We start from the raw sequence: 16,165 nt of genomic DNA, 5'->3' as shown, positions 1-16,165 counted from the left end.
ACAGACAAATCAGTACCAAAACAAACACTGATACACAGCACAGTGGCACACCAACAGAAGAAGAACTCACAACTTATTGGTCTTCTCTTTGGTCCAATGCTGTTACACACAATGCTGATGCAGGCTGGATTGAGGAGGAGAAGAGAAACTAGCATAACATACCAACTATGCCCTGTGCTGAAATAAACATACACGACATTCGCCACGCCATTAACTGAACACACAACAGGAAGACACCTGGTGTTGACAACATTCACAACTTCTGGTACAAAAAGTTTACATCACTGCACCAGGAACTAGCTAAACATCTAACACACATCATCGTCAATCCACAAGACATGCCAAAATTTCTTACTCAGGGCATTAACTACATGAAGCCTAAAAACAACAACACCACGGACTTCACACAATACAGACCAATTACATGTCTTCCAACACTATACAAATTATTGATATCCTGTATCACAAACAAAATATACAAACATGTTGACGAACACGACATTCTTACGGAACAACAAAAAGGTTGCCGTAAAAATCACAGGGGATGCAAAGAACAGTTACTCATAGATTCAGTTATTCTACGGCAAGCACACAAACAACACAGAAGCATACACATGGCATATATAGACTACAGAAAAGCATTTGACAGTGTTCCACACAGTTGGCTGCTACATATTCTACACGTGTACAAAATACATCCATCACTCATTGCATTTTTCCAAAACACTATGCAGCACTATAGAACAACACTACATCTCAGAATTTGTAACACTTTCATACAAACAAACGAAATATTCATTCGGCGAGGAATTTTTCAAGGAGATTCCTTGAGTCCTCTATGGTTCTGCCTAGCCCTGAATCCATTATCCATCATGTTAAACAATACGCATTATGGCTACAATATCAGACACGAAAAAACAACACAGTTTATGCTGTCACATCTCATGTACATGGACGACATAAAACTATATGCATCCACACAAAAACAACTTCAGCAACTCCTACAAATCACACACTCATATACCAAGGACATACAAATGGAATTTAGCTTAGACAAATGCAAAACACTTCACATAGAAAAAGGAATCCTGAAGAAAAAAGAGTTTGCACTTGGAAATGGAAATGTTATTGAATCTATGGAAGAGGGCGAGTGTTACAAGTATTTAGGATTCCAACAGGCCAAACTAACAGAACATACACAAATAAAGCAAAAATTAATTAAAGAATACCAAAGTAGGTTAAATGCCATTCTCAAAACACAGTTAAATGCAAAACACACAGTTAAAGCAATAAACACATATGTAATTCCAGTACTCACATACTCTTTGGAGTTATACACTTGACTCACACAGATCTCGAGCAACTCCAAAGGAAAACAAAAACAACACTTACTAAGCATAAACAACATCATCCTAAATCCGCTACAGAAAGATTAACCCTTCCACGTAAAGATGGCAGACGTGGCCTGATTGACATAGTTAACCTTCACTACAAACAAATACAGTCACTGCGAGAGTTTTTCTACAGGAAACAAGAAACATCACAGTTACATAAAGCAGTAACTCTAGCAGACTCAAATAGCACACCATTAAACTTACACTTACAACATAGACATGACACAACACATAAAAAGCATAGACACCATCAAGCAACCGTGGGCTCAAAAGGCACTCCATGGCAGGCATCCTTATGACCTGGCCCAGGATTTTGTTGACAAAACTGCGTCAAACAGCTGGTTAGATCGGGGATGCCTCTTTGGGGAAACGGAAGGATTCATGATTGCCATACAGGATCAGGTCATAAATACTAAAAACTACAGAAAACACATACTCAAAGATACAACACTCACAAATGACGCATGCAGAAAATGTCACATCATGCCAGAAACTATACAACACATTACATCTGGGTGCAAGCTCTTGGCACAGACAGATTATTTACACAAACATAATCAAGTAGCAAATATAATACAGCAAGAGCTTGCAAAGAAACACAGATTATTAGACATCCACGAACCATACTACAAATACATTGTTCAGACAGTATTGGAAAACAACAAGCACAAACTGTACTACGGCAGAGCCATAATTACAGATAAAACAATTTATCACAACAGACTAGACATCACAATCATTGACAAACACAACAAAATCACATACATAATAGACATAGCCATTCCAAACACTCACAATGTACAAAACACATGCACTGAAAAAATTAGCATGTACACAGAACTCGCCCAGGAAATAAGGCGTCTGTGGAGGAAGGAGAGGGTGCTTATTGTACCTGTTGTTTTCTCCTGTACAGGTGTGATACTATACACACTACACAAAAGCCTGGAAACATTACAATTGAATAGAAATACATACATCACACTACAGAAGGCCACTATATTGAATACATGCCATATTGTTAGGAAATTCCTGAATACAGACACTGACACACACATTTAAACTTAGTTTTGTTTTGGTTGCTATGCCTTGACTTTGGTCCGACATAGTACAAAGCAACCGGTGTAAACCGAGTATAACTCTCTAAACCCAACATAATAATAATAATAATAATAATAATAATAGACCTTGACGCCATCAGCTTCCCCCGCAAAAAAGGGTATCAGCAGAATCATGCCCCCAAGTCCACCTAACGTGTTACTTCCTGCTGTGTCTCCTCGCACACGTCCTTTTGCTCTTGCCTCCATCTTATTGCAATTTCTTTTTATTGTAAAATTTTCTCCTGCTCTCACACCACTGTGATCGGAGGGTCAGCACCTCTTCGGTGCTTTGTCAGGACTAAAACTACCGTGTCTCGTTTGACACGGAAGCCAATACAGCATGTTGATTCGGATTTGAAAAGGATCATGCGTGCGGCTGCATGCGTGGACGATCGAATTCAGGATGGAGATGGATTGAGAGTCTGTGCACTGGAAGTAGTACACTCAGGCTCTTGGATTAATAACAAATAACCGTTTAATAACTTTAAAGAGAAAGGTTACAGGTTACACATCAAGATTAACTGATATATTTAACGGAGTGGTCGTAAGAAAAAGAGAGAGTTTATATAATGTTCGCGTGAAAATAAATATCTTTTGTAACAGATGTTCTGGTCAGTCTGGTGTAGAATTGTGGGGAAAAAGTAATAGTTTGTTTTAATTAATTTCATGTTAAAAATAGCAGAATTGAAAGAACTGTTTTATTTTTTCACACAGCTTTGTTAACTGTACTGTGAACCACCGGGGAGAGTGGATGACTCCCTGTCCGGCAACAGGTCATAAAACCTTGATCACTGTCAGGATGGAAAATGTTGTCTAATTTTCGTAGCCCGTCTTAACGGGGTTTATGGTTCGGGTCGAGTGAAGGAGGATGGAGAGCCGTCGGCAAGGTGTTAGACGATATACGAGTAAACGAGGAGTCCAACTTATCATAAAAATATAACAATTTATTAAAGCTAATTTCGGGTAGTATAAGTCTATTTCGCGTCCCTAAAACGCGGAGAGACCGAGAGAGAGCTTACAATAATTGGTATCATACCTCTTTATGGTTTAAAATATCCTTGAGGAGAAAGGTCTTAATCTTTCGTGAGGAAACAGGTTTTAATCTTTCTTGAGGAAAATGGGTTTAATTCTTCTTGAGGGAAATTGGTTTTACTCCGATTGGGTCCGATCGGGTAGGCTTAGGACACTCTTCGTAGGACACAATATATCGATAGTACAATAATTTCGGCAACGGTAGATGAACGACTCCCCCGAGAAGGAGAAGGAAGGGGTTTTTATAAGTTTGTCGTGGGAGAACGGTCATGTGACCAATTGTTGTGAGGTAAAATGTACGCAGATGGATCAAAGTTGTCCCCGGGACCATGCTAACTATCAACTTAGCAGTTGGAATGTGGGATTAGTTTCGAAATGAACGGATGTTTATGTCGAACATAAAGGAAATTTTTTTCCGTTAGGTTTCACTTTAAATTAAAGAAAAATTTAATTAGATTTTTAGACAAATACGGGACAATTAATCGGCAAATAATCGGTAAAAATTCCGGATTTCACAGTACTGTTAGGTCACAGATAAGTGATAAGTATGTTCCAAATGTCATTACTGTACACTTTAGAGGAATTGAACTCTGTGGCCTAATTTTTTTCAAAGAAAGCACGAATACGATCGCAGTTCATTGCAGACATGTTGAAAATGCATTACGACGATTGCATAAATTAGTCGAACACCCGACCATTGTGAAAAATACTGAAAGAGAGGCGAACGTGCTATGTGACAAGCAGCAATCTGGTTGCAAGCACAGAAAGATACAGAAAACGTTACAAATCAACCTTTGCAAACTATAATTAAAAGTATGTTACAATTCTGATATATTTCCCAGTGGTATCCACTGCTTGGCTCAAAGGAAATAATTACCGGAATATTTTAATATTGTGAAACATAAAATACAATATAAATTTAAATACAGGTATCCGTCGTATAACACAGTAGTTACGTACCGAAAAACTGTCGTGTTACATGTATCCATGCTATAAAAAATAAAGTACTAATATAAAACATAGGGTTAGGACATAATAATTAACAAAAGAATACTATTGTGAGAATTCGAGCTAGTTTTTATTTCGACGATCTTAATATTATACAGTTTTTGTTCCAAGACAAGAGAGAATTATTTCGTTTAAAAAATTCAACGAAAGAAATGTTCTTTTGTTGAATTTTTCCTGTAACATATCCTACAGGTAGCACTTCTTTCACAGGTGACAAATAATCAGATAAAAACTACTCATCAAAGAAAATGTGAAAAAAGAAAAATGTCTTGCTGCTATCTTTAGCTATCAAAGTTTTCATTCTGTTCAACTATTAGCTGATCGAGGAACACTTGTCCTGTACAATTGTGAATACGTTATTTCCTTTGTAATTAGTAACCATTTTAATTAAAGACTAGCGATTCCACGAAACAAAATTCGCTGCAAGTCCTGAAGGGATTTTTCGAAAAAACAACTTTACGGCATGTTTCAAGAATTAGAAAAACGTTGATATTTTCATTGCTGTGAAAAAGAATTATTTTAAAAGAACGAAATAAATTTTGACGTTAAATTTAAATTCTGCTCTCTATTTAAATATTTCCGATACTTTTCATTACAGAGGTATTCATGCTCACTATAATCTTTACACTAATGAAACAGTGGAGATAAACGTTAGAAAAATGATAAAAGCTCAGATACAAAATATACAGCAATATCTACCTTATTTAGAATACTTATAACTTATGGAATTTTTCGAAAATGTTAAAACCGGTAATTTGCAATTTTGAATATTATGTAAGAGTTTGGTAAAGGTGCTGTTAGTGCCGGAAATATCAACTTCTATTTAAAAATAAAACTAGTTATTGCATACTTAATTAATTAATATGTTCATGATTTACTTTATGATCTCCAAAATAATTATCTTAAAATTTAAGTTATTTTAATCAAATTATTTCATTTATTACAGAAAGTTTTCTCTATTGCATCTTTATTTACATCGCCTTTCTTTATCATTTTTTCAATACTGATGTTATGGCAATATTATGGATGGACTATTTTAATGGGATATTTGGTAGTATTTCTCTTTGTTCCTATGCAATTTGCTTTGAGTAAAGTATATTCAAAATTAAGGTAATTATTACTTTAAATAATATAATTTTAAAGTAGCTGTAAATAAAATAAACAAATCATTCTTTATCTAATATTCATTAGTTAATGAGAGTGGAATTGATTTATTTAAAATTGATAAAATGTTAAATATTTATTGATATCTATGCTATATTACTTGATATTGGAAATGGTAATATGGCAAAGATTGAGCATACTGATCTCGACCAGCAAAAGAATTTTATAGGCCCTGAATTTCAATTATATGGAATGGCATTGACCAAGCTGAAAAAATGTTGAATTTCGTGGCTGTTTATCTGATTTCTGAACTTCATATTCTTAGCATATTCTTTCTATAGTACGATGTAATTCACGATTGAACAAAGGACATTTTTTTCTAACCTTTGTAAGATTAACTCACACTAGTTTAAGAGAGAACCCACGATGCGCATTCTTTTATGTAATGACAGAGACAAAATAAAAAAGGATGAACAGGGAAGATTGTATAGAATTAGAAAAAAATGTATAGAATATCGTATGAGAAACATCACTTTCACCATAAGAAGAAGTTAATCTGCGACACAAATAGAAACTTCGCAGATAGTAGATAAATGCTTAAATGTTAAATGCTGAAGATTTGTAACGTTTAAAATAAAATTACAGTATGATGAGTAATAACTTAACTTTTCTAAGTTTGAAACTTCACTCTCTCATCGTAAACTCCTTCAATACATACCGTGTTTCCCCGAAAATAAGACAGTGTCTTATATTAATTTTTGCTCTGAAAGATGCGCTAGGTCTTATTTTCAGGGGATGTCTTATTTTTTCCATNACATACCGTGTTTCCCCGAAAATAAGACAGTGTCTTATATTAATTTTTGCTCTGAAAGATGCGCTAGGTCTTATTTTCAGGGGATGTCTTATTTTTTCCATGAAGAAGAATTCACGTTTATTATTGAACAAAAAAATTCCCAAGTCGATCTTAGACGAGAGTGACGTATATCCAGAGGTGTCGAACTGAACTTAAATAGAACCGACGTCGATAAAGTTTATTGAACGCCTCAACCGGTAAAACCGATCTGGCATCCGGTACGACGACTCCTATACAGCACCCTTAATGGAAGGGAGAGAAGTCCCCCATCTCAAGTGTCAAGCAAGCAGCGACCAGTTGCAAAAAATTGCCATCATCGCCCGGTCCTAAGACCAGGCTAGGCCATTGATGAGCCTTACAATCAGGCCTCATCAGTAGACTCACGAAGTCCCCGTGCTGGAGTGGACTTCCCACTCTCGCTTCAACTTAACCTTTTTATAGCGTCGACATCGGGCTCCATGACCAATTAGTGCTTACTGAACCATAGCACTATGCATATGTGATGTGGCGTGATCCCCGGCCGACCAATTAGCGATCACCAGCCGTAACGTTATACACATCTGTGATTTCCATACCATAGTTTTATGCAAATCATGCCGTGTGGCGTGTTGTCTGCTGACCAATCAGTGGCTGTACTTTCAAAAAGCCAACGGCCACTTTCAACATCTGTCGATGACCGTTACGAGCAAAAAAACTTTGCTAGGTCTTACTTTCGGGGGAGGCCTTATATTTACCAATTCATCAAAACCTATGCTAGGTCTTATTTTCAGAGGATGTCTTATTTTCGGTGAAACACGGTAAGTAGACGCTTATCAGCCCCCATCCAGCAAACGAGACTAAACTTTATATTTTTATTATTTTGATTAAANACTTTCGGGGGAGGCCTTATATTTACCAATTCATCAAAACCTATGCTAGGTCTTATTTTCAGAGGATGTCTTATTTTCGGTGAAACACGGTAAGTAGACGCTTATCAGCCCCCATCCAGCAAACGAGACTAAACTTTATATTTTTATTATTTTGATTAAATTATTTACTTTTTGATATTAAGTTACAATTATTTGTTTTCGTGACACGTTCATTTAATTTCAATTCATAGATTCATTCATTCAATTCATTCTTAGATTTGTAGGTAAATTTTGTTTTAATGATCGAAAACGTTCGTGAAAGATTAAGGTTTTTCTCAGCAAATAAGTTGTTGGTAAATTTGCAGTTTTTAGTGCTGAGAATGATTACCAGGATAAAAGAATATAAATTAGAACTATGTAACATAGAAACTTTAATAGGCAATTCAGCTGTTTATTTTTACTTAAATTACAATACTCGTTGTGTATATTAAAATATGTTTCGATGTTTAGTTTTATTTTTTATTAAGTTTTCAGACTTGTAAAGTGATATAATAAGCATGGTTCGCTTAGTGCTATTTTTATTAAAATGGCGATAAAAATATAATACCGGCTATAGTACGTGTTGATAAAATTCCCAGTTCGGTTCTATCGACATTTAGCGTGAAACTGAATCACCAATTATACTTCTGGAAAAGCAGCAAAATCTCGAGCTTCCGTACAATGGGATTCCTGTGCATTATACACCTAGCGATTTCATGGCATCACAAAGAAAGTTCGGGCGGTAAAGTAAGATGTGACGTTGAGAACCAATGGAGTTTTGTACAATGAAACCTAAGGTTTTCAGAGTGAAGATTTTTTATCGATTAACAGAAAGTTTGGAGAAATTTTTGGGAAGAATTTTTTTATTTCGATCTTTTTCAGTAGAAAAAACAAAATTTTTCACTTAAATTTCTTATGACTGCTGTCATAAGAAATTTAAGTGAAAAATTTTGTTTTAAATTAAATTTTTCACATGATTAAATTTTTCACATGACAGAACCTGTAAAATACTATTTAACTTAAACGTCGCGATAAAATGTGTTATTAGAAATTATTCATTAAAAATTTAAAAAAAATTATTTTTATTGCTAACAATGGGATGTCCTTACAAGCTTCCGACATTAGTGCAAATGGACAAAAAGACAAATGGTATATAAATTGCATAGCGTGGTCGAATCGTTTTGTTCGTTTAATTGTTACTATTATAAACAATATTCTTACGCGCTCATCGTTGTTACGCTTTAAGTATCGCAATACTACTGTATTTGAAAATAAGCAGCAGAATGTTTTATTTAATAATATTATGCGAAAATTTAGAGGCGTGTTTTTCGTATGCAAGAAATAACGTTACAAATCTTAATTTCTTGTTTTATAAATTATGAATACGAGTAACAATAATAGTAGTAATAATGCTAATTATGCCATATAATAATAAAATAGTGTCACACAAAAAAGTTAAAATAAATTCAGTATGTTTGAACCTACATCGACTTGCTTTTTACTTAGCAATGGCCACTCCTAAACATGAAACATCAAAATTTTTTAAGTAAAACACTCAATTTTCAGAGGCCACATCTTTGGAAATATTTGAAAAGTGCATCCTATTATTTTGACAAGGAACTGTTTCGTTTAAGGCTACGTGCTCACTAAGTTCCGATCGAATCGAAGACAAGAATTACTTGCCCTATCCTTGTATGTGACAGTTTAAAACGTTACTTTTGCTTTCCAGACGTCAAACTGATAGGCTACAAGCACCTACATCAATGAACAAGTAAAATTGGTGAAGTAAATATCAAATGGCGAAAAACATTTAAAACTAGCGACACTGTAGCGATCGTTTTAAATTTTCTAGACCGACCCCTGCATGAATATTGGTTCTGAAACTTGTACAATATAATTATGTTTCGAGTTTTATTTTTTTATTGTACCAAAAATAAGTACAAGACCAGGCCCCGCGTTTGGCATTACCTGATGACACAGTTAATGGGATACAAGAGAAAATTACAGTATTTCCCGAAACACAATGAAATCAAATACATAAAAATAGACAATACGATACAAAACAAACATGAGGTACGTGAGAAGAGACCAGAATGTACAGTATAACGCAATACTTTAGAATACTGCATTAGTTATAAACAAAGCTCATTATATACTGTACCAATTGGCAGAAGCCTAACATGATAGCTAGACTCGTTAACAAGATTAAAATACAAAATAGATCTGTATGTTCAGAAAAAACAGTATACATAGATTAGTCCTTACATGTGACTTTCTGTAAATATTGGTTTTTAACTCTTATATAACTAGGGCATTCTTTGTCCATAGCGTTGTGATGAAATTGTTCACGTTTTTCTTTTACACAATTGGTGCAACGTGGTAAAGATACTGAATCTATACAGTCCTTAAACAAGTGATCACCTTGGCAATGACTGCAGACACGTTTTGGGGACGGGCATTCCTTTGCAAAATGTCCGAAAGCTAGACACTTGAAGCACTGTCTAACTGGAATGTATTCGAACACCGGACAACTACTCCACTTGATGTACATCTTTCCCTCCCTAAGTAATCGTTCTCTGATACTTGGAGTGACCTCAATGATCCATGAATGATATTCACTGTTATTTTGTTTTAATGCATATTTAACTCTAACATGATCTGGAAATTCATCTTTTTCAACACGAAGCGCCAAATAATTTTGTTCACAAATGTGTTTTTCAAGATCATCTTTAGTGATAGACTTATGAACCGAAACGATCTTAATAAGAGGTCGTTGTAGGTTTCCTCTACGAGCCTTGAGTCCCGATACTTTCTCCAATAAACATTCCAAAACTTCAGCATCTGAATCATCGCAAACATCAATTACGACTCCCCCCTGGTTAATTTTTATTATCTTTTTTATCCCTACACCAGCTGCTGTTGGGTCCACACTTTTGGTCAAAGTTGCTCTTGTTTGTTCAGAGGTAAAGTTCTCGTTTTCACTATAAACCAGTATTGTACAGGTAGGTGAAGGTGGTGATGTTTCGAGTATGAGATACTCCTGTACGAATGATATTTCTTTTCTATTTTCCACTCTGTTCTCCAATCGACGAATTACGATTTAAACCAGGGGTCGCCAAACTTTTTTAACTGTCGACCCCGAACAACTTCCAAAACCCCACATTGTCCCCCACCGTAAAGTTTTATAAATAGTGCAATTGTATGAGCAAAAAATAAACACACTTTGTGATCTTTAGCATAAATTTTTCAATCTACCCCCAATCGATCCCCTAGCCGCATCGACCCTCAAATTGACCCCCTGGCATCATCGACACTCCCAATAATGTTACATTGACTCCTGGGGGTCGATATCGATTACTTTGGCAACCCATGATTTAAACGGTCCTATTTTCAGCATTTAGTAAATAAATTCAATAAAATAAATAAATTATTAGAAATTATAAAAACTTTGTTAAAGCTTTTACTTATATGAAATTTAAATACTTGAAATAATCTTTAGGATTGAAATAGTACAAAAAGAGATTCGAGTAGCATAAGCAATTCTTGTATTATTCAATGCTTGATAACTTTAACTTTTAATATAAGATTATTATTAAATAAAATCTATTTTTTCATTATTTAGTTTTATACAATTTTCTGTTAATAAATTCAATTACATAATAGATTACAAGCAGCTATTTTGGCAGACGAAAGATTGAATTTGTTGAACGAGATGATTGCTGATATGAAATTAATTAAAATGTACACCTGGGAATTGCCATATGCTGCATTAATAGAAAAAACCAGGCTGTAAGTACAATTTAATGCAGTAAAACCTGTGTAAAACGGAATCTTAATAAGACGAATGCCTCAAAAATAAATTTTTTTTCAGAAGCACGTTTCTGTTAAGAAGAAAAAAAAAGTATTGTTCGAAATATAAATTTGACAAAGTGGATAAAAATATTCAACAATATCTGATTCCGGTTTACAAAAATTTTCATATAATTTCTATATGCTAATGTGTTAATCTTTAAATAAATATTTTCAGTGTTCTGTGATTAACATTGTTTAATTGTTTACATTTTAGGAAAGAAATAAAAACAATTCGAATGTTTTTATATTTAAGCGGAATATCACACATATTGGCGTATCCTATATCAAAATTATTTATTCTTCTGTCATTTGTCGCAATTTTATTAAATGGAGAAGAATTAAATGCCAAAATTGTGTTCGTCACAATGGTTTATTCCCTGTACATTTTCGTCAGCATTATTAGTCATTTTTCTCATGGAATGAGTTTTGTTGCAGAAATATTGGTTTCATTGAAGAGGATACAGGTAATAAACAGTTTCATATCTATTCTTTTAAAATTTAACTACTGCAATACTAATTTAAAAATTATTTGAGAATGACAATATTTGATTAGTAATATTATTGTTATTAATGATATCAAATGTTAACACCTGTCAATAACGATAGTTGAATAACTACGAAATATAAGCAGGAAAATTTACTCAATAGACAACATTTTGTGGTAAATTATATAATAATTTGCAAACTTGTTACACGCGAATATGAAAGGGTTTAGGTACGAAGATTTAATTAAATCCGAATAATGTCTGAAATTAAGGTTCCACTTGTAAATGAAATAGTTTAATTTTCGATTTTTACCATACATTATAGAAAACTGTATTCTGAGAATGAGTTCGAATTTCTTCACATTAACGAATGTCACATTGAAATGACATTATGATCGACATAAGTTTTCATGAGTAGAAGTCTTTGCTATAATTAGTTATGGTTGGAATTTAATACATTTAAGAATTAATAATTTTGAAGACTGGAATAAGTTTCTAAAAACTGAATTTTCATAAATAAGCAAGAAATAAAATTAGTAAAATACAATGAGAGTAAGGTTACATAGAAATGTCAGCTTGCATTGTATGCAGAAGTTTGTAACTAAGCAACACGCAATATTTAAAAAAATTTACTAAAAGTACTCAAAAAGTTAGATCAGAATAGCTTTATATCACTATCACTGTTATTCTATTATAATTTCTCGCCTGAAGACCAACTTACTGTTTACGTTTTTTTTGTTTGTTTTGTTAATTTCTGTTTCTCCTTTGAGTAATAAAACAGGTCATTTTACGCTTATAGTTTGGCCAAGCCATTATATCAATGACCTGGTAAGAAAGGTTATTATTGATGTAATGTTTTCTATAGCCTACTTCATAAACAAATATTGGATAATAATTAGGTTGGGTTTAATTTAATCTCAGATTCCCCAGAATGATATGCAGATATTTTAAATATACTCTGGCAGTTCTATTGATAAAAAATAGTTCTTTTACTTTAACATACATAGTTATTTTAATTTTTACACTAGCTTGCTCAATGTTATTTGACCCTATGAGCTTATACGGATTATATCCGAAGACTTCTACTATTCAATTACTGAGCTCAAGTTGCACTGACCAATGGCAAACGTCTTTATTTGGAAAAATATTGAAAATTAACTTTCACACTTAATATCATACTTAATCAATAGATTAATTCTTTATTGATAAGATATTTGTGAGAATCCGAACAGGAAGTGCCTGTAGTATCATTAGTTGTAGTTGTTGTGTGTGCTATAATCAGTGCTTGTTGCTGGATTATCCTGACAGATTACGTGATTTTCATTAATGATAGATGTTTCTGTCTGTTGTTGTATTTGATCAGCAACCTGTTGTTTGATAAGTTCAACTGTTGTTTGTTGGACAAGGTTGTTGTGTATAATTGTTCTTTTTTAATCAACACCCCTTTGTTCGGGGACAGTGAATTGAGGATATTGTTGTGTCAATCTATGGAGTAGTTGTTAATTCCATTTATTGGCATGGTTTACCAGCTTTTGTCGTCAGTTTATGCATTGTCACAGAAACACCATGGGTAGGTTGATTTCTCTTATCTGTTGAGGGCATTGCAGTAGTCATGTTGGGTTGGCGCTGCTTTTGCTACCGGTAACCAAAGGAGTCTGTGGCTTATTTTCGAACGTGAGTCTCTGCCTAACGCGGACCGGGTTAACCCTGGCAACGTCCGAGCCGATATCACACTTACATCTGGTTACTACCATGATAACTATCTTCAGAGAATGTGGATGTAGTCACTCTTAACTTGATTACACTCCATAAACCTCATTGACATGAGTATTACTACCAGTTGCTTGTGCTGCAGCCCGTATTGCTCTATGAATCAGTAAAGTTACTAGAATCTCCTATTACAACCAGCTTGTGACTGCAGGAGAGTTGTCATTATTATTATAGTTATCAATCCACCTCGATTATATCATAAGATTTACTTTGAAAGAAGAAAGGTGATGTCTCGGACAATAAGTGCCTCTCTTGGTACAACGGTTAGGTAACATACTCAATAATAAACATAGAACAAATAATATAATAAAATATTACAATAATTAATAATAATCGTATTTTGTACTTTTTGTTTAGTCGTATTCGACTATCAGTCAAAGCTCTCCATGCCTTTCTATCTTGCACAGTATCCTTCAATTATAGACAATTCAGTGTCTCTTTCAATTCAGTCAAGCCACCAAATCCTTGGTCGGCCTCGCTTTGTTTTCTGCTAATTATCCCCAGCATGACCGCCTTGTCAAGTTCTTATTATATGATTATAAAAAGATAATTGTTGTTTGATGATTTGAGATATTATTATTTAATGAAATCTCTCTCACGCGTATCTTACTCTAATTTGATTAGTCTGTTATTTTATGTAGGTACTTTGAACTTTATCTATGTAAACATTTCCCTGGTAATGCTTTCTGCCGGACCAAGAATCTACATGTTGTTTGTGCAATAAAACAATGAATGAATCAATGATGATCAGCGATTTCATTAGATTTTCGATTGGGCTGTGTCTAAGACAGTTTCTTTGCTGATCCTCGCTGTACATGGAATGCGTAAAATGCCGTCTTGAACACCGCATTCGTTCTTTCATTAGCTTTTAATAATATATGATACATGTATGTCCTGATCCCGCTATGCATAATACAAACAATGTCTCCAACACCACAGTTAAAAATCGTCTATCTTTATTTTGTTCTCTTTCTTTACAGTCCACGTTCCACAGTCATATATGGCCATAGGAAAAATAATCGAGTTCAGTAATTTGCATTTAATTTGGAAGGAGATGTCTTTGTTCTTTCAACAGCTGTTTATGCTTATCATCGAAGTCTGTCCAAGAGCTATGCAGGACTGAGTTCAGGACTACAATCGTCATTACGGTCGATTTTGGACCCGAAGAATATAAATTCTTTCACTACCTCGATTTCTTGGGTGTTGGTTACAATTTTGACTTTCTCATTATTTCTAGATATCATTATTTTGGTATTTTTGTAGGTAAGAAGCAGCCCTACCTTTGCACTTTAATGCTTGACTTTCAGAAGCAACTGCTCTAGATCGTTCTATCTTTCTGTCAGCAGCTTGTTGTCATCTACTGATACATATCTGAGATTATTAAGGTTCTACGTCTAATTTTATTTCCAATCTTATACTCATTCAAATCTGCTTTTCACATCGCCACCTCTGCATACAAAGTGAATAGTGATGGTAAAAGGATTCAGCTGTAGAGGGTATTCCTTCTAATTTTGAACTAGTTTTTTATTACTATTTTATACATTGCTTCCTGACTAGTATACAGCGATTATAAGAGCTGTGTGAGATGCGGTGAAATTCCTATTTATTAGACGCACTTCCACAACTTGTCGTGATTAATGCAATCGCCAACCTTTCAGTAATTAATAACAAACATCAAGACATACTCGTATTTTTGGTATTTCATCGCTGTTTCCATCATCCATCGAAAATTACGATATGATCATCTGTTTTTCTTACCTTTGGGAAACCTGCTTGTACATCTGGTATTTCTCTTTCGAAAGTTGAGTTCGTACGCTTTTGAATGATCTTCATTAGAATCTTACTAACATATGAAATAATAATAATACAATTTGCATAAATAAACATTAAAAACAGTGATCATAATAAAGTATTTTTTTACAAATAGCTATATATTTATGAAAATTTAGATATGACTTGTTTTCAAAAGTACGTTTCTTTCTTTTTGCGATATAAAAACGATTGACATTTAAACAACAAAATGGTGATTGAATGTGGGACTTTATCTCGTGGTAACGAATAGAATACGAATGTGAATATATTGTCAATGAATTAAGCCGTTGAAATGTTTTGAATATATATTTGATCATAATGTTCTATATGTTTCATGCGGAGGAATAAGACTAAACGGGAATGGGCTACGTCGGTCCGTAAAAGTAGATGAGAGAGTTTATTCAGAGTTAAGTATATTTTAGACAATTCGGCATTAAGTTTATTCAATAAGGACACTAAGACTCGGGCCAAAAAAATAAAGCCTAGCCATCTGCGGATTGAATATTAGTAAAAAGTATTACGCTAAGTGTATTCTTTTTAAGTACACATTCAAAATTATTCCAGATCATTTACTTCTCGACGTACAGAGATTTTCAATTAAGTTTTCTACGGATAATTTAAATGACAGTCTGGGATCAAATATTAAACCGAGATTGTATGGGTTGGAAATAACAATTTTAATATCTTCAGCACAGTCGTTAATGAATTAGAAAGAAACAAGTGATACAGATTTATCAATGTAAGCGTGATGGGGAAGTTAGTAAGTATCAATATGATATTAAGACTGTAAACTATTTTTAATATTCTGACGATACACTCTTTGTTTATTACGGAATAGTTTAACATAAGAAGGACTGTCTATAAAATGTAT

At 33.9% G+C, this 16,165-nt stretch overlaps 1 protein-coding gene across 1 annotated transcript in view; it reads left to right on the top strand.

Annotated features, from left to right (window-relative positions):
- The window catches only part of LOC111640210 (multidrug resistance-associated protein 4-like), a 132,881-nt gene that overhangs the window by 3,900 nt on the left and 112,816 nt on the right, over positions 1-16,165 (top strand). Inside the window, exons 2-4 of the mRNA XM_023386210.1 lie at positions 5,478-5,641; positions 11,039-11,164; positions 11,442-11,691. Of these exons, the coding sequence (XP_023241978.1) occupies positions 5,478-5,641; positions 11,039-11,164; positions 11,442-11,691 (540 nt within the window). The remainder of the gene's footprint in view (positions 1-5,477; positions 5,642-11,038; positions 11,165-11,441; positions 11,692-16,165) is intronic.

Source organism: Centruroides sculpturatus, unplaced genomic scaffold (assembly GCF_000671375.1).
Source record: "Centruroides sculpturatus isolate CEXI.00-Female unplaced genomic scaffold, Cexi_2.0 scaffold1146, whole genome shotgun sequence".
NCBI classification, from domain to species: Eukaryota; Metazoa; Arthropoda; class Arachnida; order Scorpiones; family Buthidae; genus Centruroides; species Centruroides sculpturatus.
This window is presented reverse-complemented; position numbering and strand designations above follow the sequence as displayed.